The sequence below is a fragment of the Leguminivora glycinivorella genome, chromosome 24 (genome assembly GCF_023078275.1).
Source record: "Leguminivora glycinivorella isolate SPB_JAAS2020 chromosome 24, LegGlyc_1.1, whole genome shotgun sequence".
NCBI lineage: Eukaryota > Metazoa > Arthropoda > Insecta > Lepidoptera > Tortricidae > Leguminivora > Leguminivora glycinivorella.
The window spans coordinates 6,388,364-6,414,623 of NC_062994.1; the positions used below are offsets into that span (position 1 = coordinate 6,388,364).

The window sequence follows — 26,260 nt, forward strand, 5'->3', positions numbered from 1 at the left end:
TGACTTTCTTCGCGATTGTTTTCAGTTTTTTTTATATTCCAACTAGTTTCTTATAGGAGTTTATGAATTCTCTCATTAGACTAGTATGAGGTTTCCTTGTGGGGAGAAAATCTTTCTTTATTAGATATCAGCTGTGATTAGCGATTATTGATAAAAACATTTGACATCTGTCAATAACAATGCAATGCAGTGACGTTTCGCATTGTAAAAATTAGCGAATTCGAATCTACCTTGTTTCTAAAATGAATTATCAAAGTTCTGATTTAGTGGTGAAATAATGTTATAGAACACAGTTCCTTCATTCAACCAGGATTGTAACTTAAAAGCAAAATGACTACAAAAGAGCTTTACACGAAGGTAATAATTAATATTATTTTGGCATAGGTACCTAAAACATTTTAAATTTGGAATAGTTTTTTCTTAATTTATAGTTTTCACGGCAGTATGTGGCTTATTGGGATCAGAGAACTTGTAATAGACAAAGTTTACATCACTATGTTACTATGCTTGAGATAATTTCTTGTCTAATGTTTTATTCATTAGGTTGTAAATTATCACTTCAATCTGTTCACGGTAAAGATCACCGTATACATTATATCATGTGTTCACAAAACAAAATTGCAATGTTAATTAAAGTACCTACTGATATCAATGATAATATCCTGTTTTATTATTGTTACTTTTTTTGAGTGGATTATGAATGTGCCAATGATTATCTGTATGATTATTACGTTTATGACCGCTTATTGATTAAAATCAAACTACACAGTAGCTGCTCTTTTTTCAAAAATTCATCACAAGGATTCATATAAATGTAGGATACTATAATTCACTATGAATATAAATGTAGGAGAAATAAATTGTTTATAAATATATGCTTAATTAATTTAGGTCCTGTGAGTATATTAAAAAAAAAGATACTTTTTCTTTTTGTTACGGGGAAATGGGAGTGTGTCGCTGGCAATATTTTATGACATTTTTTTTAAATGGTTAGAACAAAAACAAAAAAAAGGATTTACTAATTTGTCATCTTGATTTGACTGTTATTCAACAGTTCATTTTATGGAGATTAGAGATAAGGAGCGATAGCTTGAAGTATCAGAAGTGCACATATAAAAGAAAAGATAGGTGGCGCTGTGGCGCAATAGCAGGTACATTAGGGTTTGACAATCTCTTAGCCTTCTCGGTAGTGACCCCGCCTACGGAGCAAGAGGTACCGGGTTCAAATCCTGATGAGAGCTTTTTTTTTTACTAACATTTTTTTAATATTCAAAAATATTTTGTTTTGTTACAACTTTTCAAAATTTAATTCGCAAGAGTTATAACATTACCTAAGAATCCTAAGATGGGGCAAACAATGTAAAAGGGTTTAAGTTGACTTTTGTATAAATAAAACAATAACTAAACACAATTAAAATACACAAAACAAAAATTAAAATATAAAAAAAACAAAAAGATCGCTGTCAGGATTGAACCTAAGATCATCTGCATACGAAGCCAGCGCACTACCACGGGACCACGTCTTGACCTGCTCAGTCCGACAAAATCAGCCTAGAGAAAAGAATGTCTAATGTCATGTTACGTTGCTGATCATTGAGCGAGACATGCGCTCCAAGCGGAGAGATTTGTAACTGCAATTACAAGGCCTCAGCCGGTCATTTTTGAGACTGTTCTACTTCGACTGATGTTTCTCCTTACCTCTATTCTCCCTGGTTCATTTATTAATTACAATTTCAATGTATCAAAAATGTTCCTGTTTCTGTATGACTCTGAAATTTATTAGATAATTTAGTATCTTTCCCTTTAACATTTGAACTCTAATTGTGAAGTATTGGCCAGCCAAGAATTAGTCTGCAAATTTTCAATAGAATTTTAGGGTTAAGTTTAGTAAGTGAGATACCTACATCATCATCAGCCATACTTTTCCCACCACTGGCATAGATATAAATAAGTATTTTCCAGGGGGCCCGGATATGGGTGGAACACCCCGAGAAAGTCTGGGAGAGTGCAACGGTCACTGCAGACTACCGCTCCGGAGTCCTTATTGCCAAGTTAGACCAGACTGGCGAGATACGACAAATCAAGGTAATTTAACTTTTTCATTAGCCAGGATAATTTCTAATTTTATATTAGACTCTTGGTGCAAAACAATGATTTGAAAATAATGGCATTTTAGTGGTGTATTGCTGCTCTTTAAGTTTCACATCATTGGGAAACTTTTAATATGTTACTAGATATTAAGAACTTCACAGAAAATGACATACTTTTTCGTTTTAGCTAAAGACTAACATATTAAGAACTTTTGGTAGCTACATAGAGGTACGCTCCCAGATTCTGTTGACATTTGTAGCGTTACTAAACAAAGGGCACCATATTTTCGCTTAAACATGAGGATGCTATAACCATAGAGGATAGAGGAATAAGTAAGGGAAGAGTTGCAGTAAATGTGAGTTATTTTGTATAGGCATAGTTAAGTGACATCTAGCGACAATCACACGTCAATCACGCGTCAACGTAAATTATCAGTACTGCTACTTGTCAATAGATGTCGCGACGAACAAAGAGTCTAATGCTCACCAATTTTTAGCTAATCTTACAATGATGTTAATCAGTATTCTGTTTTCAATTCCTTCTGCTTGTAATATAAGTTGTAAACTGTTCTAATATTAAATTTTTGGCAGAAGAGACACTGTTGCCACCTAGTATCGAGTAGTGGTACTGATAATTCACGCTATTTGATGCGTGATTGTCGCTAGATGTCACTTAACATTGCCTAGAGAAATAACTCGCATTTACTGATGTATGGAGTATACTCTTCTTTTACTTATTCCTCTATGCTATAACAGATTACTGGTATAAAGTTACGAGCATCGTCCTTATGGTAAGCGACCATGAGGTGCCTTTTAATTGAGACTGTCACATTCAATTGGATTGCCTATCTAATCGAGTTGGTACAGTCAACCAATTGATTCCTAGGCCACTGTAGAACCTTCTCACAGTAAACGTTAGAGTGACTTCTATGGGAAATAAAGCACGGTGTGAATAGGACTGGGTTCTATATAAAAAAAACTTTATTGCCACATCTTAATACTAAGTATACAGAAGATTACAGTACATTATATAGTGGACTAGGATTCAATTTGGTTGACTGTACATCAGCATGACCTTGAGTGCCTCAATACCTCAATTATTTAGTCACAATAAGTCTTGAATGCTTTACTTTGAATGGACTTTTACAAAGGATGGCAACATCCTTTTAATCCCTACTACAATACTTTGGCACACCCACGTTGTCAGTAGAAAACAAGCGCAATTTTTTCTATGAGAGGTCCCTTCTCATCTACACTTTTTAATTTTGATCCTTTTTGTACTGACAAAGTGGATGTATGTGACTATAATATTGTTTAGTTTAGTTTATTTCTCTCAAAAAATCGAAATTGTGAGTGACGTACATGATGTGTAGGCCCCTTAGTACCCGGGCCATTTTTTTTCAAAGTTGTCCACCCCACTTTTTTTGTAAAATGGGTATTTTATACGCGATTCGTACTAAGAATTGCGAGGTGTTTCGATCTTGATAGGAAAAAAAAAGAAATGTCCCAAGATTTCCAAACAAAATGAAAAAATTGTAACGGAATGGGAAAAAAACCTTGGGACACTTTTTTCTCCTATTAGGATTGAAAGACCTCGCAATTCTGAGTGAGAACCACAAAAAATTCCAAATCCAAAAAAAATGGGGTGGACAACTTTGAAAAAAAAAAATGGCCGGAACCCTGTCACAGGCGGTAAATCGCTTTCGCGACGTACCGTAGCATTGCGTGGGTGCATTACGCATACGATGTTAAGGTGCCTTGTGTTATAACAATTGGTACTATTGATGTTTATTGACGATTAATAACGAGTTACTTCACAGATAAAAGATGAGAACCAAATGCCCCCCTTGCGGAACCCCTCACTCCTTATCGGGCAGAATGACCTTACATCGCTGTCATATCTTCACGAGCCTGCTGTACTCCACAATCTTAGAGTCAGGTATGTTAACTATATTAACAAGGCATAAAAAAACGAGCTAGGCTAGCCATCAGATATAGGTCATCCGTATCAAACGCTTCATCATCACTGGCCACATCTTAGCAGATGATTGTTGCAGTGATTTTATTGTGTAGTGCCGGTACATCGTCTTTGGTGGCTTAGTAGTCCGATGGCAGCACGACACCTTTGGCCACATCTGTCACAGGTGAAACGTGAGTCAAGAGGAGGAGGAGCTCTGGAACGGAGACTTTTCTGCTTAAGGTTGTCGAGCCAGGCTTTGTCGTGCTCCGTCACCCCGTCGGATAAGTCACAGCGCCATTCAGGTCTCATGCTAGCGCATCTGACGCTTACGTTAAATCAAAAAAGGAAACTTCCCTTAAACGTTACTTAATTGTAAAGAAACTTAAATTTGTCATATTTAAATTTTAATTTATCCCAAAAATTATATTAACTAGGTAAGATTTCCAATAGGTTAATATCATAGGTTGTCATTAAAGGTAAAGAATGGGAACAAAATGACACCCTTGTTGCACTTCCTTCACTCGCAGAAAAGGGACTACGGGTAATAGATGCGTTATTTGTTCAAAATGCGGTTTTTTTTAAACGTAATTGGAATGTTTTTAAATTAAAAAGGGGGACTCACGGAATTCTAAATCATTTTTACCACTTCTCAAGAGAAATCACGCCAACATTCCAAACAAAATTACCCATGAATGAGTCATATTGAACATTACATACGGATATAGATATACTTATCTACATCCGAACTCGTGCATATCTATCGCTAGGTACCTACGTAGTGCGTAAATATGACGCTTACGTGTCTCACATAAAGGGGCGTATAACGCACATTGGTAAAGCCTGACCAGATATATATGGGGTAGGGCTGTAGGGGGTAGGGCATAGCGAATGATATTCCGCTTTGTGTGGTAGGGCACAGCACAGCGGATATCATCTCGCTCGAATCTAGAGCAGAGCCCAACTGGGGTAGTACCTCCGCCTTACAGAAGACCGCAGCCAAATAGCACTAGACCCTACTCATAGTGTTGTGTTCCTGCCGGTGAGTAAGGCTGCCAGAGCTCAACGAGGGTGCGGTGTGCTAATGACGGGGCTATCGGCTATAGAAACGAACTAAAGTTAGTTGCATCCCTGTAAATAAGGCACTGGTGCCACTGCGAGTTAGTAAGCTATGAGATATCCATACTAATATAATATTATAAATGGGGAAGTGTGTATGTCTGTTTGTCCGTCTTTCACGGCAAAACGGAGCTACGAATTGTAGTGTTTTTTAAGTGGATATAGTTGAAGGGATGGAAAGTGACATAGGCTACTTTTTGTCTCTTTCTAACGCGAGAGAAGCCGCGGGCAAAAGCTGGTCGGCTATAAAAACGAACAAAAGATAAGCACGGGAGTGCAAATATCTAAAAGAGACACGGCGATATTGATAGCTCACCGCTGGGCGAGTAACTGTAAACATCGCCGTGTCTCTTTTATTTGCACGGGAGTGCTTATCTTTTGTTCGTTTTTATAGCCGATAGCTCATAGCTTACTAGCTCGCGGTGGGACCAGTGCCTAACGGCCCAGCCACGACATTGGTCTAAGCGCGAGAGCGGTGAGCGGCAGCCATACGTGCGAATGAAAAGTCCCATCGCTGTGTCTCGCTCCAATGTATGGCCGCCGCTCACCGCTGTCGCGCTTAGACCAATGTCGTGGCTGAGCCGTAATAGAGACGCGATGACCGTTCGAGCGAGTTATGCGATAAACTACAAAATCGCTCGCACTCTCTTTTATCATAGATTAAATATAACCAGATCATACCATCCCATACATTAAAATGCGACCGCCTAAGACCGCGCTTACACTCCACCACACATAGATGGCGCCACAAAAAAAATGTCTTGTAGCTTTCGATTATACTTGTAGATGGCGTTAAGTGTCACTTTTGACATAGATTTACGGCTCGGAATAGACACTTAATGCCAATCTACAAATAATCGGTGGCAACAAGGCATTTTTTGTGGCGCCATCTATGTGTGGTGGAGTGTAAGCGCGTTCGTAGGCGGTCGCATTTTAATGTATGGGATGGTATGATCTGGTTATATTTAATTTATGCTTTTATTTACACGGGAGCGACTATCCTTTGTTTGTTTCTATTGCCGATAGCTCATCAGTTGCTCGCTTCTAGTGAGACCAGTGCCTAAGTCGTTAAAGTCAACTGTTAACCTTAAAAAAATCTTGATTATGTGATGGCTATGTCACGGCCTTGACAAGTTGAATGATGTCCTACGTACTTAAGTAATCAGTCCACTAGAGATATCAAGATAATCAAGATATGTCTTGGTTTTGTTTATACTATGTCTGGTCTAGTTGATACGTCAAACAAATCACTTAAGACATTGAGAATTAAAAAAAAAAATTGTTTTACTGATTTCCTGTCCGCGACGGTACAGTCAGCCAAAAAAGTGGTTTACCACTTTTCGACCTTATGTGTTTAAAATGGAGTCGAAAAGTGGTAAACCACTTTCTTGGCCGACTGTACCTATACAGGGTGTATTTTGATAGCGGGTCAGTAAGGGCAGCTATGGGATTCCGTGGTCCTACGTGAAAATGGTCTAAGGAAGGAGACCGATTTTGGAAAAAACATACATCAGTGTGCGAGAAAAAGGGCATTTTTGACAAACTTTTTTTTGACGCCAGTCGGTCCCATTCAATTTGTGGCTCATTAGTATACTATCGCCTATAGCCCAAAGAAACTATCGATACTCAACAGGAATGGAATCGATTGGCATCAGAAAACACCATGCGAAAAAATTTTTTTTTCATACACATTTAACACATTGTATTGGAAAAGTTTGATTTTGTCGCGATTTGTGACTTTTCTAGCCTGAAATTTTTCTGGTCCCATACAAGCTTTTGATCCTGGATAGAAATGGGATCGATTTTCGTCAAAAAAAAAGTTTGTCAAAAATACCCTTCTTCTCACACCATGTATGTTTTTTACGAAATCTGTAAATGCCATTTTTCATCAGTTTGAAATCGATGGATGGTCTCCTTAGACCATTTTGGCGTAGGACCACGGGATCTCATAGATGCCCTTACTGACCCGCTATCAAAATACACCCTGTATATGGCACGGCCAATAATGCTGTGACAGATCATTTTAACGAGAAACTGACATGCGAAATTTATATAATGTTATGTGTAAATTACGTTGGTACGTTTGAAAATGACGCGTTTTGGATGAGTAGGTACAAATATCGTGTTTAAAGGAGTAACAGCTGTGTAAACGGTTTTGTGGCATCTTAATTATTTAATCCATACTTAATATTATACATGGGAATTTGGGAAAGTGTGTGTGTCTGTTTGTTGGTCCGTCTTTCACGGCAAAACGGAGCGACGAATTGACGTGGTTTTTTAGGTTAAGATAGTTGAAGGGATGGAGAGTGACATAGGCTACTTTTTGCCTCTTTCTAACGCGAGCGAAGCCGCAGGCAAAAGCTAGTATAGTATATTTCTCATTTGTGGCTTTCCGTTACAGTAGGGTCCTATGTTTCATTTGCAATAAGGACGTTTTTATCAGATTTACTACAGAATATATTAGTTCATTCATTCATTCATTTATTTATTGATAAAATAATATATTTTACATGTGAATATTCTTATTTAACTTAATTTTAATTAAGTTTAAATTCGGCACTTATTATTATTATTGGTACAAGTACAAGTATAGAAGGCTCACTGCTTTGATGTTCACGAAATACCGCCTTTCAGCGAGCAGCCGATATTGAGTTCTATTGCGCCTAGCGAAGGTCGTCATCACTGAATGGGCCGCGAATGCGCGGTCTCGGCATGTACAGTCAACCAATTGAAACCCTAGGCCACTCTACAACCATGTCAAAATGACAAGCAGTAAGAGATTTCTTACAATCTGATTTATGAAGTCACTATGACATGGTTCCACGGTGGCCTGTACCTGTAGCGCTCCTGGATTTACGTTGAAAAATCATATGAAACCTTTATAACTGTCTCGAAAGTAAGGCTCAAACAATATTTCCTATTTCAGATTCTGCGATCGCAACGCCATCTACACATACTGCGGTATCGTGCTGGTCGCTATCAACTCTTACAACGAATTGCCTATTTACGGTAAGTGTTATAGATAGATAGATAGAATACTCTTTATTGGCACACCTCAGCAAAAGATATAGTGGAGACAAAACAAATGATTATAAATAGACTCAGACAACTGGCGGTCTTATCGCTAAAGAGCGATCTCTACCAGACGACCTATATGTTATATTATGTGGGTCTGTAGCGAATAAAATGTTCGATGCCCGTCTTGTAGGTATGGTATGAGGATATAACTGTATAACGATTCGACGACATAATAAAAAAAATCAAAATTCAAAATATTTATTCAGCAAGTAGGCCACAGGGGCACTTTTACATGTCAACGTTACATTTGAGATAAATAATATGGGTCAACCAAAGACATATGTAACTCCGTATAGACGGATAAAGTCGAAAAAAACGTACTTCAAAGCCATAGAGAAAAAGGGTACCGTGGCGTAGATGGCGTTACACCTTTGGGGGACGCTCGTCTAGATGGCGCTAATATTCATATTTGACATTTTAACACATATCAAGCTAAGAATATGGGCCAAATTGTCAAATCTGACGTTCAAAAGTTTTAAGCTTGTGTCGAGAGATGGCAGTCTATGCACTGTGATTACACATTTTACTTTGACAGTAACTCTCTAGATATATAACACTCGATCCTCTTTGATTCAACTAAAGTAAAAAACTACTATTTGATATTCGTGTGAAATCTGTTTAAATGACAACTGATCGTAAAAATGTTGTGTTGCAGGTGATGAAACCATCAACGCGTACCGCGGTCAGTCCATGGGAGACCTGGATCCTCACATTTTTGCCGTTTCGGAGGAGGCCTACACCAAGCTTGAGAGAGAGCGGCGAGATCAGAGTATCATAGGTAATACAAGCGCTTATAGCGCCATCTATTAAGAGGAAAAAAGGACTAAAGTCGCCGTCAATACAATTTGTGAACAATTGGGCATTTCTTTTTTTTTTGCCAATATTTTTTTTTATTGTTTTGTAACAAAATAAGAAAAAATTGTATGGGACAATTTTTTTAACTACTAGAATTGAAAAGGCTAGTAATTCTGAGTAGAAACAGCATATTTTTTTTCAAAAATATCACACTTCATACGGGTCAAAATTAATTAAAGGTCATTAAAATTTTGCTGGCTCCTTGTTGAGCCGGCGGGTCTTGAAAGATGCTTGAAAGGTTAAAGATGCCGTTTCGAATCCGGCCTTCACCACTAGATGGCGTCGTCACATCTTTGGGAGAATTTAACATCTATTTGATTTTCGTTTTTCATCGATTCAATTATTATTTGACAGTGAGCGGCGAATCAGGAGCCGGCAAAACTGTGTCAGCGAAGTACGCAATGCGTTACTTTGCGGCCGTGGGCGGGAATACCAGTGAGACGCAGGTCGAGCGGAAAGTGCTCGCTTCCAGTCCTATCATGGAGGTAAGTTGGAAAAGCTTTCGACAAAAATTACCGTTACTATTAAAGGTGGGACCAGTGCCTTACCTGTTTTTTTTTTACACTTTTTTAATGCTTACCTTTTACTGTTTTAATCCGCAGGCCATCGGCAACGCTAAAACGACTCGCAATGACAACTCGTCCCGCTTCGGAAAATTCATTGAGATTCATTTCGATGAGCTATACCGGATATCCGGTGCTAGTATGAGGACTTACTTGCTCGAGAAAAGTAGAGTGGTGAGTATTAGTTGTTAACTACATCACTAGATGGCGCCACTTTCATTTGTTATTCCGACACGGCCATCCTGCAGTAGACATGTCCTCGTGTAACGACTCTAACGACACATTCATAGAGATCTATTTCGAGGAGCTATACCGGATATTCGGCGCTAGTATCAGGACTTACTAGCGTGAGAAAAGCCGAGTGGTGAGTATTAGTTGTGAATTACATCACTAGATGGCGCCACTTTTATTTGTTATTCCGACACGGCCATCCTGCTAGAGACACGTCCTCGTGAGTTTTATGAAAACTTTTATGGTACTGGTTTTTATTAGCAAATAAGATGTTCGTGAGATTTATCCGATTTTTTTACCCATATAGACATGTATAGGTAGCTCCGACGACTCTTTTTCATTCTGTGAAAAAAACGTGTCAAGGTAAGACTTAGGTAGTATAGATATCCATGAAAGGCTTACATCACTGACTATATTTTCATTAAGTCATTATTGTGAATAATAACAACACATTTAATAGTGCATTGAACAAATAATAAACTAATTACATTATGTTACAGGTGTATCAAAGTTCAGGAGAGAGGAATTACCACGTGTTCTACCAACTGTGCGCCGCGGCGCACAGTATGCCCGAACTGCAACTAGGTAATAAAAATAGAGATTTATAGACAAAAAATGGGGCACTATCTAGGGTTGTAAAAAAACGGTTTTTTTTCTGGCTTGAAAAAAAAACATGAAAAAAAAACCGTGAAAAAAAACAGTTTTTTTTCTGGAGTATGTTTTTTTTCTAAAGTACGAAATCTCAAAATTTGCAAAGTAGTTAATACTTTTATACGGTTTTTTAGACTTAATGTTAACTATTAAACGAATTTAATCAAATAACTTTAATTTCTGGTCTTATAAAAGTAACATTTACGAAATCTGTAGTTTGTAGTTATCACTATTTACTGTTGGCAACACCACCGCCTCTCCACGCTACACGCCGCATCGGGGATTCCCCAATAAACGTTTGTATACTGAATTAAAATGTACGTTATTGTTATTGAAACACGTTACAACTCACGAAAAACCGTTATTGTCGTATTGTTTGTTCATCTGAAAAAAAACCATATTTAGAAAAAAAACCAAGGTGCTCGGTTTTTTTTCATGTTTTTTTTCATAATTCTGAAAAAAAAAACATTTGGTTTTTTTTCTATTTACAACCCTAGCACTATCTCAGAAACCGGTTGTGATTTATAACCGCCCGCTTGTATGGCAAGTACCCGCTCAGCGGATTCTCCGGTATGTAAGCAAAGTTCTTGGTTGCGAAAGTGTTAATCTGTACAAGATACGGCTCAGCTCTTTATTGAATATCCCTGACGATAGGCTTACCCTTTGAAGTGCTTACTCGTTCATTTCACTTAGCTCTAGGAAAGGGTTATCCTTTAGAGATACCGCTTAAATGAAAGGGTAACCCATTCATTATTATGGCAGTTATATACATTGGACTACTATAATTATTGGACTCTCATCATCCTCCTTGCGTTATACGCTTTGACAACTATTACCAAGATTTGGTGTAGACACTAGTTTACGAAAGCGACTGCCATCTGACCTTCCAACTCGAAGAGTAGAGGCCTTATTGGGTTTAGTCCGGTTTCGTCACAATGTTTTCCTTCACTGAAAAGCGACTGGCAAATATCAAACGACATTTCGCACATAAGTTCCGAAAAACTCATTGGTACGAGCCGGGGTTCGAAATTGCGACTTCCAACTATTTTGATTGATATCTAATAACCCATTTCTTGCTGCTCAACCTGAAAAATACTTGTTTCAGACCACCAAGACTCGTTCCACTACTTAAACCAAGGCGGCAGTCCCGACATAGATGGCGTCGACGACCTGAGAGCATTCAACGAGACGAAAAACGCACTTACCACCTTAGGCAAGTACCACCTACCACCATTCTGAAACGAATAGTTAATGATGACATCATCCAAAAATTTAAATTAAAAAGAACCCTACATGGTGGACCGATTTTCATCAAACATGGCTAAGAACACTCCCGATTAATTCTGCTTTCAATAAAAAAAAAACTAAATCTAAATCGGTTCATCCGTTCGAAAGCTGTGATGTCACAGACACTCAAACTTATAACACCCCGCTGTTTTTGCGTGGGGGTAAAAATATGAGTCGTGGCCTGTACTTTCGTTAAATGCCAAACCAACTAAAAATGCCTATATTGATAACACGCCAAATTTACCTAAAGGTACCTTATCACACATGTATTTATCAGGTCAATTTATATTAAAATAACTTGAACGTTCATAAAATGCCAAATCTACCAAAATGCCTAAATGGATAAATGCGATTTTTCCCAGAAGGTCCCTTATCACATTTAAATTGATTAGTTCAATTTCGTGTAGGATATTTTAAATTAATTGGCATCTTTTTGTGTAGTTTTTTTTTAAATATATTATATTAATTATAATTTGTTAACAGGTGTGTCAGAAACGGAACAACAGAACATGTTCACCATACTAGCCTGTATCCTCCATCTTGGCAATATTGAGCTCACGTGCGAGCCAGATTCGGGGGATGTGGAAGAAGATGGAGCTTATATCGATGTGAGTACTATCTAAATTCGTTTAGGCTGCGGTTTTACTAGAGTTATACTTACTCTAGAATGCGTAGCGAGTGCAGATCTCTAGTCGCCATCGGAAACACAGTTAGTCAGTATGTATCTTACAACATGGAATATTTAAATTGGTACCGAGAGCTACCTGATCCCATTCTGCTACGCAAATAAATTAGGAGACCTTGCAAATCTTTTGAATTGAAGAGTTATTAATATTCACAATGTTTTCTTTTGCTCGTCGCACCAATCACCGAAAATCGTCTTAAGTGGTAGGGCCACGTGAGCAGACGTAGGGATGATCATGTCGTCGTGGTCGCTTTAAGAATTCCGGAACTTAAGAGAGGCCCTGGCCGCCGCCCGGCGACCTGGTGGTCAAACGTAGAAAAAGACCTCAAACAATCACAGATGTCAAAAGAGACAACTCAAAATAGAGTAGCTTGGCGCAGGAGAGTGAGAAGGCCCGACCCTAAATAAAGGGAACAGGGAAAGAAGAAGAATATTTTCTTTTGCTGTTTTGATTTTGTTAGAATTTTTAACTGTTTTATTTTCGCAGCCGAACGACAAGCACCTACAGATCGTCTGCTCGCTTCTCGGGGTGGCGAAGCCGGAGCTAAGTCGGTGGCTGACGCATCGGCGCATCGCTTCAGCACACGAGGTACGTCAAAAATGGTATAGATTTGTACGCATTTCTGCCAGACTAAATGGAACGTCATCTTCATCATCACTATAAGTGATAGGACTAAAAATTAAAACTTTGAAAACACCCCCGACTGTGACATAGTAGACCGATTTTCATAAAACATGGCTAAGAACACTCCCGACTAACTCAGCTTTCAGACAAAAAAAACTAAATCTAAATCGGTTCATCCGTTCCGGAGCTACGATTTCACAGACAGACACACACACACACACAGACAGACAGACAAACAGACAGACAGACAGACAGACACGTAAAACTTATAACACACCGTCGTTTTTGCGTCGGGGGTTAAAAAACGGTCTATATATCGTACAACCAGAATGCTGTATCTGACTTTCACCAGTTATGAACATTCTAGCTGGTGTAAGTTTTTAACCCCCGACGCAAAAACGACGGGGTTTTATAAGTTTGCCGTGTCTGTCTGTCTGTGTGTGTGTGTGTGTCTGTCTGTGGCATCATTGTAGCTCTTGAACGGATGAACCGATTTAGATTTAGTTTTTTTGTTTGAAAGCTAAGTTAGTCGGCAGTATTCTTAGCCATGTTACATGAAAATCGGTTCACTATGTCGGGGTTTTTTTTTTAGTTTGGCATTACAGCTAAATCAAATGAACCCCTATCAAATGAACCTATAACCCATACAAGATGCAATTCTCTAATTTAACTTATCTGTCGGTTACTACTTTTTCGTATCTTAATTCGATGAATAGATTCGGAATCTTCTCTTTACATGCGCAATTATATAACAGTTTTGAAAATTAATATATACATGAAGTAGATTGCATTAATTTTTAGACAGATGTATTAATTGTTTTTTTTTTCTAGGTGATTGTGTCCCGGATGGACACACATCGCGCCGCATTCGCTCGCGACGCGCTCGCGAAGAGAATGTACGGCGAGCTGTTCGCTTGGCTCGTCAAGTGTGTGAACCGCGCGCTCGAGACCGAACAGAACAAGAGCCATTTTATTGGTGAGCTTGAAGCTTTTGTGATATAAAATGGTGACAAACAAGTGTACGAGTTGCCTGGTGACAAACGGCTGTCGCAGACGTCAAGAGTTTAATAATGTTGGAGGAAATTGACAAAATGCCAATTTTGCCAAAAGGTAAATGTAGAATACACCAATATTTTAGTGACAAAGCATGGCGGTGCCACTATAAACGTGCCATACATACAAAAACTCACTCATATACTCCCAAACGGGGTAGGCATAGCATATGAGACTGATCAAAATTCAGTGCCACTTTTGGTCATTAAGGAGGAAGTTGTCAAAATGCCAAAATTAATAAAACAATAGGTAACATAGTTGAAATTATCCAAATGCCAGTTTTGCAAATAATTTCCGTCAGTTCCGTAAAATAGTCAAAATGCCAAGTTGGCCAAAAAGATTGTAGTAAAAATAAATAAGAAGTATAATGAATAAAAATAATGAATTGATTTCAGATCTATTAATCCTAACAGGATGAATCTATCTCTTGAGATTTATTGCATTAATCCAGCTTTGCCATAAGTACATTACATTGCCTATAATAACTAAGTATCAACTTAAACATGTACCTTTTTAGGTGTATTGGACATCTACGGGTTCGAAACGTTCGAGATCAACTCATTCGAACAATTCTGCATCAACTACGCCAACGAGAAGTTGCAGCAACAATTCAACTCGCACGTCTTCAAGTTAGAGCAAGATGAATATATCAAAGTACGTGCTTATATTTTAGAAACTTAAACCTACAAAAAAATAATCTCGGCTTTATAGTTGGTACCTTCATTCTTCCTATTATATTCACAAATCTTGGTAGCGTCAAAGATTTCACACATCACTATCATGTTTTTCAATTGACCTCAATAAGAATGGCCAACCTTTTACTTAGGAAAACGAAATAACGACTTAATTTCAACGAAAACCTAGATTTGATTTAGTGGTGATAATCACCATGGCGCATTCTTTGACTCTTATGTTTACACTATAAATAAAAGGTACAATTTGACTAATCTGCATGCCGTCTTCAATGATGTGTCAAGCTTAAAATTGCCAAGAAGTTGATATTGATCTACGAAAAACAGAAATAATTTAACTACCAAGGAAGGAGAATCTCGGCGTATTCCCATTCGATAAAACCAGAAAGTGCTGTTTTACGAATGGCATTTTTGTCCACACTATTGTGAATCCTATAACTGTTTTACAGGAAGAAATATCATGGAAGATGATCGACTTCTACGACAACCAGCCTTGTATAGATTTAATAGAGGACCGTCTCGGAGTCCTAGCGCTGCTGGACGAGCAGTGCCGCGTGCCGCAGGGTTCCGATCAGGGCTTCGTGGCCAAACTGCATGAGAGCTGCCACAAGTACCCGCACTTCATGAAGCCCAGATTTGGGAACCAAGGTATATACATATAATTATTTTATTGTCAATTGGTTTCTGTAAAATGTATAAGCTCACAGAGCCACAAATAAAATTATTTATAAAATCTTTAAATTAACCAAAAAGAAAGAACTTATGTAGAATATATACTACTGATGAAATGTCTTTCTTGAAAAATCTAAGATATTTATTCAAAAAGTCTAAATGCTACTTTGATTTTTATTGAACATACATATGTCTTACATGTTCAATATCGATGTAATTAATTACAATTTAAAACAAAACAATTAAATGACACACTAGGATATCATATGCCAAAACGGCCAAAATGCCAAAGTTGCCAAAATTTTGCGTAATTATGTTCCCCATTCGAATTTTTTTTTCATCATGAGATTTGATCATCATCATTTATGAGATAAATTTGTTCCAGCATTCATAATAAAGCACTTCGCCGACAACGTCGAATACCAGTGCGGAGGTTTTCTAGAAAAAAACCGGGACACAGTATCAGAAGAGCAGTTAGAATGCATTAAGTCAGCTACCAGTTGCAGACTCGTCCACGTCATGTTTGACTCCGACCGGGCGCCGGACGCGAGCGCCACCGCCACGCTGCCGCCGCCGTCGCGGCGTCGCACCACGCCCGCTGTGCCGCTCACTAGTCTTACGGTAAATGCCAGTTTGGACAAAAATGCCAATTTGGCAAACAATATGTTACTACAAGTCCCACTGGCCACGTCAAAAATGCCAACTTTTAGTCAAATGCCAAGTTCACTAAAGATGCCAAAACGTGCCAAAATACTATTCTAGCATTATTTTTTGTTGTTGCATAAAAGTTGTCGAGAAATTACAATAATGTTTCTTTTTTCCAGCAACCGCCACGTCGAGCGTCCGGCCAGAAGCAAACGGTCGGCGCCCAGTTCCGGGCGTCCCTCTCAGCTCTCATGGCGACCTTGTCCGCCACCACTCCACACTACGTGCGCTGTATCAAACCCAACGACACGAAACAGCCCTTCCAGTTCCACCCCGCCAGGGCCGTCAACCAACTCCGGTGAGTCGCGCGTTTTCACATTATTCGATACGAATAAGAAGTTTCATACTCTTACGGTAGAGGTCACTACGGGTCCCTTTGACCTAAGTGGTGGAAAATTTCGCTCTGCCTACCCTTCTATGGGATACAGGCGTGATTGTATGTTTGTTTATCCTAGGCCAGTAAATCTAAATGTCTGCCTTTGTTTCAGGGCATGCGGTGTGTTGGAGACTATAAGGATTTCAGCGGCCGGTTTCCCGTCCCGGTGGTTGTATCAAGACTTCTTTAACAGGTAAGCAACTTTAGTTATAAGGGCATTAAATTGGGTAGGTAAAGTTGTAAGAAATTAGAAAAAAAACACCAATAACAGCTAAGTAACAGTGACAGTTGACATCGCTTTTTTTTCTAATTTCATACATTCAGCGCGCGCAAAGGCATTTTCACGGTCAACGGTTCGGAACACCATTGTTCCGTGATGGGAAAGACATATGAATTATACGAAGAGGATCGAGTATTATAGAGAGTTACTGTCAAAGTAAAATGTGTAATCACAGTGCATAGACTGCCATCTCGACACAAGCTTAAAACTGTTGAACCTCAGTTTTGACAAATTGGCCCATATTGTTAGCTTGATATGTGTTAAAATGTCAAATATTAATATTAGCGCCATCTAGCTGAGCGTACCCCAAAGGTGTAATGCCATCTAGGCCTAAGTACCTTTTTCTGTATGGTACTGAGGTACGTTTTTTTCTTAGACTTAATCATTCTGTCTATACGGAATTATATATGTCTTTGGTGATGGGAAAGACATATAAATTATATAAGGTCAGTGCGGGCAAGACCGGCATAGTTTATTTGAAATAAAGTTTGAGTGGATAAAACTACAATTAATGCAGTCTGGCGTAATGCGCATGGTCCTATGGGATAGCAAATATTATATTTTACAAAGCTTTTACAGTATTTTGGTGAAGTAAGGTATTTTTAAGTGACAAAAATCACTTTTTTTAAGGCTCGGCGGGTTGACCGTCCTCCCGCGATGAGCACAGAAAGACCGTCTAGTGCTTGTTGTCGCGTAATTTCATATAAGACTAGGTTCCAAAATCATGATCATTGTTATTTTACGTAATAACGGGGCAGAATGTGCTAGATAACTATTAAAATAACGTTGAAATTTTGAACATATAAGCATTTTTCTATTTATAAGGCAAGACCGGCATATGTCCCGTAGATGGGGTTCATAACCTTTTCTTTTCAGGTCCAGATATTGCATAATACTGTTTTTCCAACGAACACCTGCGAATACAATTTAGTCCCGATATTACAGGCTCATATAAATCCAACTACTTATCTGTTTTTGAAACTATGTTAATTAAGAAAACGTAATAGGATATTAAGATACGTGAATTAGTTTGGTAACATTTCTTAGCAATGCTTGGTTTTGCTATAGTCACTACAGTATGAATGAATGCGTAATTTTTTTCATCACACTCGCACACTAAATGTGATTTTACACGCAGGCGGAGCGTGAGTTATAGAAAAATCGTTCTCCCAAAGGAGTTATGAAATTTCTAGTACCGTATTCAATTTTTTTATCTTTTTACATATTTTTATGTTGCAAGTGTCATGAAAAACATTGTGTGTAACTCGGGGAGTATGAATATTACAAACTCGAGTCTTGGAGGAGCTGAGTGGTTCTTTTCTGTTCAAGGATTTTATGTTGCCAGTATAACATATTAATTCAATGAAAAGAGTTTTGACATTATATTTCATGATCGTTTATAAATTGTTGTAGATTATGTTCGTACTACTGATTTGCAGTAGGTATATTCATTATTAATATTTTGGTAATTTCCTCATAGGTGACGTGAAAAATTGTATATGTCACATGGTAGCAAAATTATTTCCACCTTGAGCGTTAATACTTGAATCCCTCACTACGCTCAGGATTCTAATTTTGAATCCCGAGCGTAGCGAGATTAGAGATTCCTTTACTTCGTTCAGGATTCAATAAACACCCTTTGCCCCATTTTGCTCGATTACGACTTCAAAAACTCAGTAGAGATTCAGATGTCATTAATACATAAATATTTACATAAATATTTGTATACTTAATACATAAATATTTGTTTCAGTTATTAAAAATAGCAAACAATATACAAGTCATGTCTATACATCTTCTGAAGAATGTATTGATAAAATCTTTTTTTGATGCACTTCCTAACGCCAGCGTATATATCGACGAGGAAGACGAAATGATTTTGCTTGAGAAGTGCACAGTTTGTGCCACTAGTCATAGTTTCGATATGACCCTCTGTGCCTCCAGGGTTCAGTTTCTGCCGTCTGACGAACAACCTTTATCAAAAAATATGTTTTGTCAAGGGTGCGCAAATATTATGTTTTCTGTTTGAATAAATAATTGGATTCAAAATGCTTACTTTTATTTCTAAAAATACATAACTCTCTTTTGAAATATTTGTCGCCGCATGTTGCACAATCTCTATACAAACACTACCATCTTAAATATGATGATGAGTAATGCAGTGTAAGTAGGCTTAGTTCTGTTCACCACTTATAATTCTTCACAACTATGTCATTTTTATTTAATACTTTCGAATGATATTAGTAACACCATACGAATCATTACCAAAACTGTATTTCGAAGTTAAAATCAAAAACGGTACAACTATCATAAGCAAAAAACGTACTTATATATTGATATTGTTTACACTCGACTTATTTCCAATAAAGCCTAAAAAAGGTTGGCAACTCCTTGTTTATCGTATGCCGGTCTTGCCTTTCTCTTTTATGCCGGACTTTCTGAGTAGGCACAATTTCTAAGTTACATATTTCAGAACATAAAACAAGAAATTGAACGCGTTTTGAGTAGATTAATAGTACTAGTCAGAAAGAACGGTTATTAAATGACTACGTTACTTACATGATATACAAATATTCCGACTGCTTCTATTTTATTTTAATTTTTTGCTGAACCATGTCGAACTCGATGCTCGAGTTCGAAACACGAATCAAGTTTATTGTTAACTAGTGTTCGTCCTAGGGATATGTATTCAAGACCAATGGCTTAAGGATGAAAAACTGGTATACCTTCGGAGGTGTGAGAGGCGTAGATATATAAACACAAAAGTTATTGTCAATAGACGGTCTTTCCGGGTAGACGGTCTTGCCGGCGGATCCCACACTGACCTTATACAAATGTGTAAGTGAGAAAAAAAAACATCTCGCTCTCACGTATGAAATTATTTATCTGTGCAATGGAATAATAAGGTGGCGCTATCTGTCAACGTTAGATAGATATATAGATAAATAACTTTATTCGTATCCACAACACAACATATAAAGGCTTAAAATAAACAGGAAAAAAGAAATGTGAGTACACCGCTTAACTTAACTAACCAAAGAAAAGAGAAACAAAATTATAAAGAAACATGTGTCGTGGTACAAAAGGCGCTGGCTCAGCGTTGTGATGTGGCAAGCACAGGTATTTTGCCAGTACCTTAGAAAAAAGTAATTAAATTAAAAACACCTGAGTGTGTGTGTGTGTCTCTCTCATAGATCTACAAAAAGTTCGCGATGGCATATGTCTATTATCACAATTTTTATGATAATCTCCATGTGTAGCCTGGGCGGGTCGCTAGTATATTAATAATTTTCAACAAAATTCACAGATTCTAAGAGTCTTCCCAATGTGTATGTACCTATTTACTATATAATACGATTTTATACGACTTTTGACGATTGAGATTACCTTATTTTATTTTGATAAATCGTGATTTGCTATTTTTCTAGGTGGCGTACTTAGAAAAGATCCGCGCCGACATACAGCGTTTGTACTGCGTGCGCGTCCAAAGCTGCGTGCGTCGGTTCGTGGCAAGGCGCAAATATTTACGCCTTACACGCGCCTTGCGTGGGTTGCAGGCTCACTGCCGAGGCTTCCTCGCTAGACGGTACGTTATATTATCATCTTTTTTAGGGTTCCGTAGTCAACTAGGAACCCTTATAGTTTCGCCATGTCTGTCTGTCCGTCCGTCCGTCCGTCCGTCCGTCCGTCCGTCCGTCCGTCCGCGGATAATCTCAGTAACCGTTAGCACTAGAAAGCTGAAATTTGGTACCAATATGTATATCAATCACGCCAACAAAGTGCAAAAATAAAAAATGGAAAAAAAAGTTTTATTAGGGTATCCCCCCTACATGTAAAGTGGGGGCTGATATTTTTTTTCATTCCAACCCCAACATGTGATATATTTTTGGATAGGTATTTAAAAATGAATAAGGGTTTACTAAGATTGTTGAACCCTACACTGAGCGTGGCCCGACACGCTCTTGGCCGGTTTTTTTTTCTTACCCTATTTTTGTGTCCCACCTTACATTAAATATAAGAAGATCATACCATCCCATACATTAAAATGCGACCGCCTAAGAACGCGCTTACACTACACCACACATAGATGGCGCCACAAAAAATGTCGTGTAGCTTTCGATTATACTTGTGGATGGCGTTAAGTGTCACTTTTGACATAGATTTATGGCTCGAAAGTGACACTTAACGCCAATCTACAAATAATCGATGGCAACAAGGTATTTTTGGTGGCGCCATCTATGTGTGGTGTAGTGTATGAACGTTCTTAGGCGGTCGCATTTTAATGTACGGGATTTTTATTTAATCTGTGGTCCCACTGCTGGACAAAGGCCTCCCCTTGCTTCCGCCACATTTATTAATATTAGCACCATCTAGTCGAGCGTCCCCCAAAGGTGTAACGCCATCTAGGCCACCGTACCATTTTCTATATGGTTCTGCACGGGAAGCATGGTCGCGCGATAGACGATAAAATAGCAGGCCGTCCCTATTGCACTATTTGTAAGTGCGATAGGGACGGCCTGATATTTTATCGTCTATCGCGCGACCATGCTTCCCGTGCTGAGGTACGTTTATTTCTTACACTGTAGCTGTCTATACATATGTCTTTGGTTGTAGTGAATGTATAGACGTTAGTGCGTTTTCACATTATCCGATCCGATATCGGATGCAAGACCCCTTACATTACAGGCGCCATCTTGGATTTTTTCCATTGAAATCCTTCCGACATCCGATATCGGATCGGATAATGTGAAAACGGACTTAAACTTTCGTGAGACATATTCAAATGTTTAATGAATCTATTGTATCGCTACTGCTGCGGCATGTTTCGGGTCAATTTGGGAGGCCCTTTATCAAGTAGTGAATGTGTTAAATATGCTATTGTATTTTACAGCAAAGCGCAAGAAATCCGCCGCACGCGGGCCGCGATCAAGATCCAACGGTACCTGCGCGGCTGGCTGGCGCGCCGTCACTACCAGAGGCTTCGTCGCCTGGCCGTGGGGCTCCAGGCCCACGCCAGGGGGTACCTGGCCCGCAGGCTGTATAGAGACGCTCGCAGGGTCAAAGCGGTAAGTAAAACCGAAGAGGGTCGAGTATTATAGAGATTAATAATAATAATAATAAGCCCGCGGGGGCAGCTTGTGGCGAGCTGACGGTGAGTGGCGACACCGCGGACCCCTATTCCAGGGGGTCCTTTTCTATAGCCCTCACCTCTGAGCTTGCCTTAACCGGCCGGCCAGAGTGGATTCGCAAGAGCGGGACCTATGCTCCAGGTTGGAAGTGTAAAATGTCATAACGCCGGCGGCCTGCTGAATGGAACACCAGGAACCAAGCTACCGCAGACTCGCCTCTCGACAACCTTTTAGCCACTCTCAAGTGTTGCTCTGTTGTCGCACCGTGCGTGCGGCCGTTTTGCAGTGCGACAATTTGGCCCATATTCTTAGCTTGATACGTGTTAAAATGTCAAATATTAATATTAGCGCCATCTAGCTGAGCGTACCCCAAAGGTGTAATGCCATCTAGGTCACCATCACAGGAGAAGTTTAGTTTTAAATCTACCTATTTTAATGAATGTTTTATTGCAGGCTTTGACGATCCAACGCTACGCTCGCGGCTACCTCGCGAGGAAGCGTGTAAAGGCGATCAGACGTGGCATTATAATAGCGCAAGCTGCGGTAAGTGGTCTTTAAAACATTCATAAATAAAATAAATAAATATTATAGGACATTGTTACACAGATTGACTGAGGCCCACGGTAAGCTCAAGAAGGCTTGTGTTGTGGGTACTCAGACAATGACATATATAATATGTAAATACTTATATACATAGAAAACATCCATGACTCAGGAACAAATATCTGTGCTCATCACACAAATAAATGCCCTTACCGGGATTTGAACCCGGGACCGCGGCGCAGCAGGCAGTGTCACTACCGACTGCGCCAGACTGGTCGCCTAAATTTGATATACCCTTTATAAGGCATAAGCAGGTGAGGAATTATGCAAAATTGAACCCTATCATTGTGATATAGAGTTCAAAATTAAGTGGGAAATATAATCCCTATGCCTCAAAAAGGCCTTAACTTATATTTGTAATTTTTCAATTAACCGCTCCATGTTTTGCCGCATCGAACTACTACTTCCACTTCCTACTTAAATTCAATCTCAAAAAAATCCTAAAACATGTCTAATTTACTACACATGGTAATATGTCAGTGTCTAGGGGTAGTTTCCATATTGCTTGTAAATTAAAAATCCATACTATATTAATTATAAAAATTAATTAATTAAGTAATTAATATTATAAATGGGAAAGTGTGTGCGTCTGTTTGTTTGTCCGTCTTTCACGGCAAAACGGTGCGACGAATAGACGTGATTTTTAAGTAGAGATAGTTGAAGGGACGGAGAGTGACATCGGCTACTTTTTGTATGTTTCTAACCCCCCACTTCCCTAAAACGGGTGGTGGAACTTTATATGGAACATTCCGCAATTTTTGAATTTATTGCGAGCAAAGTCACATATAAAAACCAAAAAATTAACTTCTTTTTACCCCAAATTATAACCCCATATCGCAACTCACTTTGCTAATACCCATAATCCAGGTTCGCCGCTTCCTCGCCCGCCGCCTGTACAAGCGTCTCCGCATCGAAGCCAGGAGCCTGGACCACGTCAAGACCCTGAACAAGGGGCTGGAGAACAAGATCATCAGCCTCCAGCAGAAGTTGGGAGAAGCGCAGCAGAAGACCAGGGCCCTGGAGCCGTTGGTGACGCAGCTCGCTGAAGCCAGGTGTGTAGTAGGGTTTAATATCTATTATCAAAGAGGATCGAGTATTATAGAGAGTTACTGTCAAAGTAAAATATGTAATCATAGTCCATAGATGCCATCTCTCGACACAGTCTTAAAACTTTTGAATCTCAGTTTTGACAAAGACATATATATATAACTCCGTATAGACAGATAAAGACTAAGAAAAAAACTTACCTGAGTACCATACAGAAAAAGGTACGGGTACGCTCAGCTAGATGGCGCTAATATTAATATTTGACATTTTAAAACATATCAAGCTAAGAATATGGGCCAAATTGTCAAAACTGATGTTCAAAAGTTTTAAGCCTGTGTCAAGAGATGGCAGTCTATGCACTGTGATTACACATTTTACTTCAACGGTAACTCTCTATAATACTCGATCCTCTTTGGTTTTAAACATTAAATTTTGGTTTTGGTCTCTTTGGTTTTGACAATTTGGCTCATATTCTTAGCTTGATATGTGTTGAAATGTCACATATTAATATTAGCGCCATCTAGTCGAGCGTAACCCAAAGGTGTAATGCCATCTAGGACACCGTACCTTTTTCTGTATGGTACTGAGGTACGCTTTTTTCTTAGACTTTATCTGTCTATACGGAGTTACATATGTATTTGCTATTATTTAATATCTTTGCTACGAAATGTGATAAGTGCCACTGTCAAACGAATTGAAAAAAGAATTTTTACTAAAAATACGGAAAAAAAATAAAAAAATATATTTTTTTGATCTATGTATAGGCGTATATCTCGAAATGAAAATTTTGAAACGTTGTCAATTAGAGTATCCACTGGTTATAGAGGTATGTATATGGCACGCATGTTCAGTGGATACATGTGGAACTCAACTGAATAGTGTAATAATTAAAAAAATGGATCAGTTACAAATGCCCCCCAGTCGTGATTTGCCCCGCTGTACCTTATTTTCTAATATTTATATTTGTTTCATTTATTTTTGAGACAAAGCAGACCTTAACCTTTTATTGATTATGTTGTTGTTTAATATATATGTTACTAAAGTTTTATTCCTGTAGGTATATTCCAAACCATTGCAATAATAACACAGAATATATAATAGTACAAGTACAGAAGGCCCACTGCTTTGATGTTCACGAAATGCCGCCTTTTAAATGCCTACAAAATTATAACAAAGAAACGAGCCGCACGTGCGCAGCGTCGGACGATAGGGTTGCCTATGGATTAAAACGAATTAATACTCAGATAAAATGTTATACTATTATATTCCAGTCTTGGGTACTTTCTAGGTATATATACAGTATTTATATTTTTTATTTAAGTCCCAACATCACAAGCCTTATTGAACTTTTCCGTGGGACTTAATCAATAGTAGATCTGTGTAAGATTCTCCTATTTTATTCATGATGTCTATTTAACTAAGCATTAGCCATTCACACGCGGACATCGCATATAAAACTTAAAAAAAAACTCGCAACGTAAAGTAACAATAGAAAGTGCAAACGAGCGTTCCGTGAGAACGCGCGCCACCCTTGATTAGGCCGCGAACTCGCGGCCGCCAGCATGTACTTGTAGCGCGGCGATAAAATCGCGGAGTGAGCCGCCCCTGATGATAATTCCAAGGGAATCGACTATTTTTAACCGAAATATTTGTTTTCAGAGCAAAACTGGAACTCCTGCGTCTAGTAGAAATCGAGGCAAAGACTCTCAAAGTGTCTATCGAAGACAAGGACAGCATCATAGCATCCCTGCAGGCTGAGTTAGCGAGCGAGCGAGATAGCAACAAGCGGCTTATAGAGGAGAAGAAAGAGATAGAGAAGACGTATAAGATAGAGAGGGAGACGTGGGAGGGAGAGAGCGAGAAGTTGGCTAATGAGTTGAAGAGTAAGAAGGAACAGTTCGACTTGGCCATTGAAGGTAAGTTCGTACAAAGAGGATAATGTACAGAATTACTGTCAAAGCAAAATGTGTTGTCACCACAGATGTCATATATACCATAGATCAAGCAAACGTATCTACTTAGCGTGTCAAATGAACTCAGTGAAATCCACTGAGTTGTCCGTCTTTACTCGCAGCTTGCAGCTTTCGGGCGTCAATTTTTGTAAGTTGAAGTCAACCAAAACATAAAAAATGCCTCGTTACGTGACATTCAATTGCAACAACACAAAAATTATGAACAATCAAGAGCCTGAGACATATTTAAAATTACAGGCAAGAATCAACTTCAGTACAAAATTTGACACCCTCGGCCCCTATACAAATATATGAATTTGTTTCTTCTATCTAAATTAAGTTCTGTGGTTGTCACAGTGTATAGGGGTGAATCAACTTTTTCTTGCCTGTTATTGCCATGGTTACGGTCCCCTGAGTCACGCTGGTTTTATACAAAATTATGCTACTCAAATTATGCAAGCATGCATGTAGTCCATGTTTGTAGGTGGCAAATTAAGGAAAGGGCTTGTTAACACCAGAAAAATGCATGTTTGCATAGTTTAAGTAGTATATTTTTGAATAAAACCTGCCTGACTGAGGAGACCGTAATCATGGAAATAACAGACAAGAA

The 26,260-nt window shown here is 38.7% G+C and overlaps 1 protein-coding gene across 1 annotated transcript in view; it reads left to right on the forward strand.

The window, feature by feature from the left end:
* Positions 1-164: 164 nt before the first annotated feature.
* Positions 165-26,260, forward strand: part of LOC125238976 (unconventional myosin-Va) — a 58,156-nt gene continuing 32,060 nt past the window's right edge. Inside the window, exons 1-23 of the mRNA XM_048146477.1 lie at positions 165-357; positions 1,963-2,085; positions 3,911-4,029; positions 8,093-8,175; positions 8,900-9,022; positions 9,454-9,584; positions 9,702-9,836; positions 10,394-10,478; positions 11,650-11,757; positions 12,315-12,439; positions 13,004-13,105; positions 13,973-14,117; positions 14,712-14,848; positions 15,336-15,534; positions 15,944-16,179; positions 16,383-16,561; positions 16,752-16,832; positions 20,180-20,195; positions 20,348-20,505; positions 21,811-21,985; positions 22,502-22,591; positions 23,519-23,703; positions 25,358-25,622. Of these exons, the coding sequence (XP_048002434.1) occupies positions 331-357; positions 1,963-2,085; positions 3,911-4,029; positions 8,093-8,175; positions 8,900-9,022; positions 9,454-9,584; positions 9,702-9,836; positions 10,394-10,478; positions 11,650-11,757; positions 12,315-12,439; positions 13,004-13,105; positions 13,973-14,117; positions 14,712-14,848; positions 15,336-15,534; positions 15,944-16,179; positions 16,383-16,561; positions 16,752-16,832; positions 20,180-20,195; positions 20,348-20,505; positions 21,811-21,985; positions 22,502-22,591; positions 23,519-23,703; positions 25,358-25,622 (3,027 nt within the window). The 5' untranslated portion in view covers positions 165-330. The remainder of the gene's footprint in view (positions 358-1,962; positions 2,086-3,910; positions 4,030-8,092; positions 8,176-8,899; positions 9,023-9,453; positions 9,585-9,701; positions 9,837-10,393; positions 10,479-11,649; positions 11,758-12,314; positions 12,440-13,003; positions 13,106-13,972; positions 14,118-14,711; positions 14,849-15,335; positions 15,535-15,943; positions 16,180-16,382; positions 16,562-16,751; positions 16,833-20,179; positions 20,196-20,347; positions 20,506-21,810; positions 21,986-22,501; positions 22,592-23,518; positions 23,704-25,357; positions 25,623-26,260) is intronic.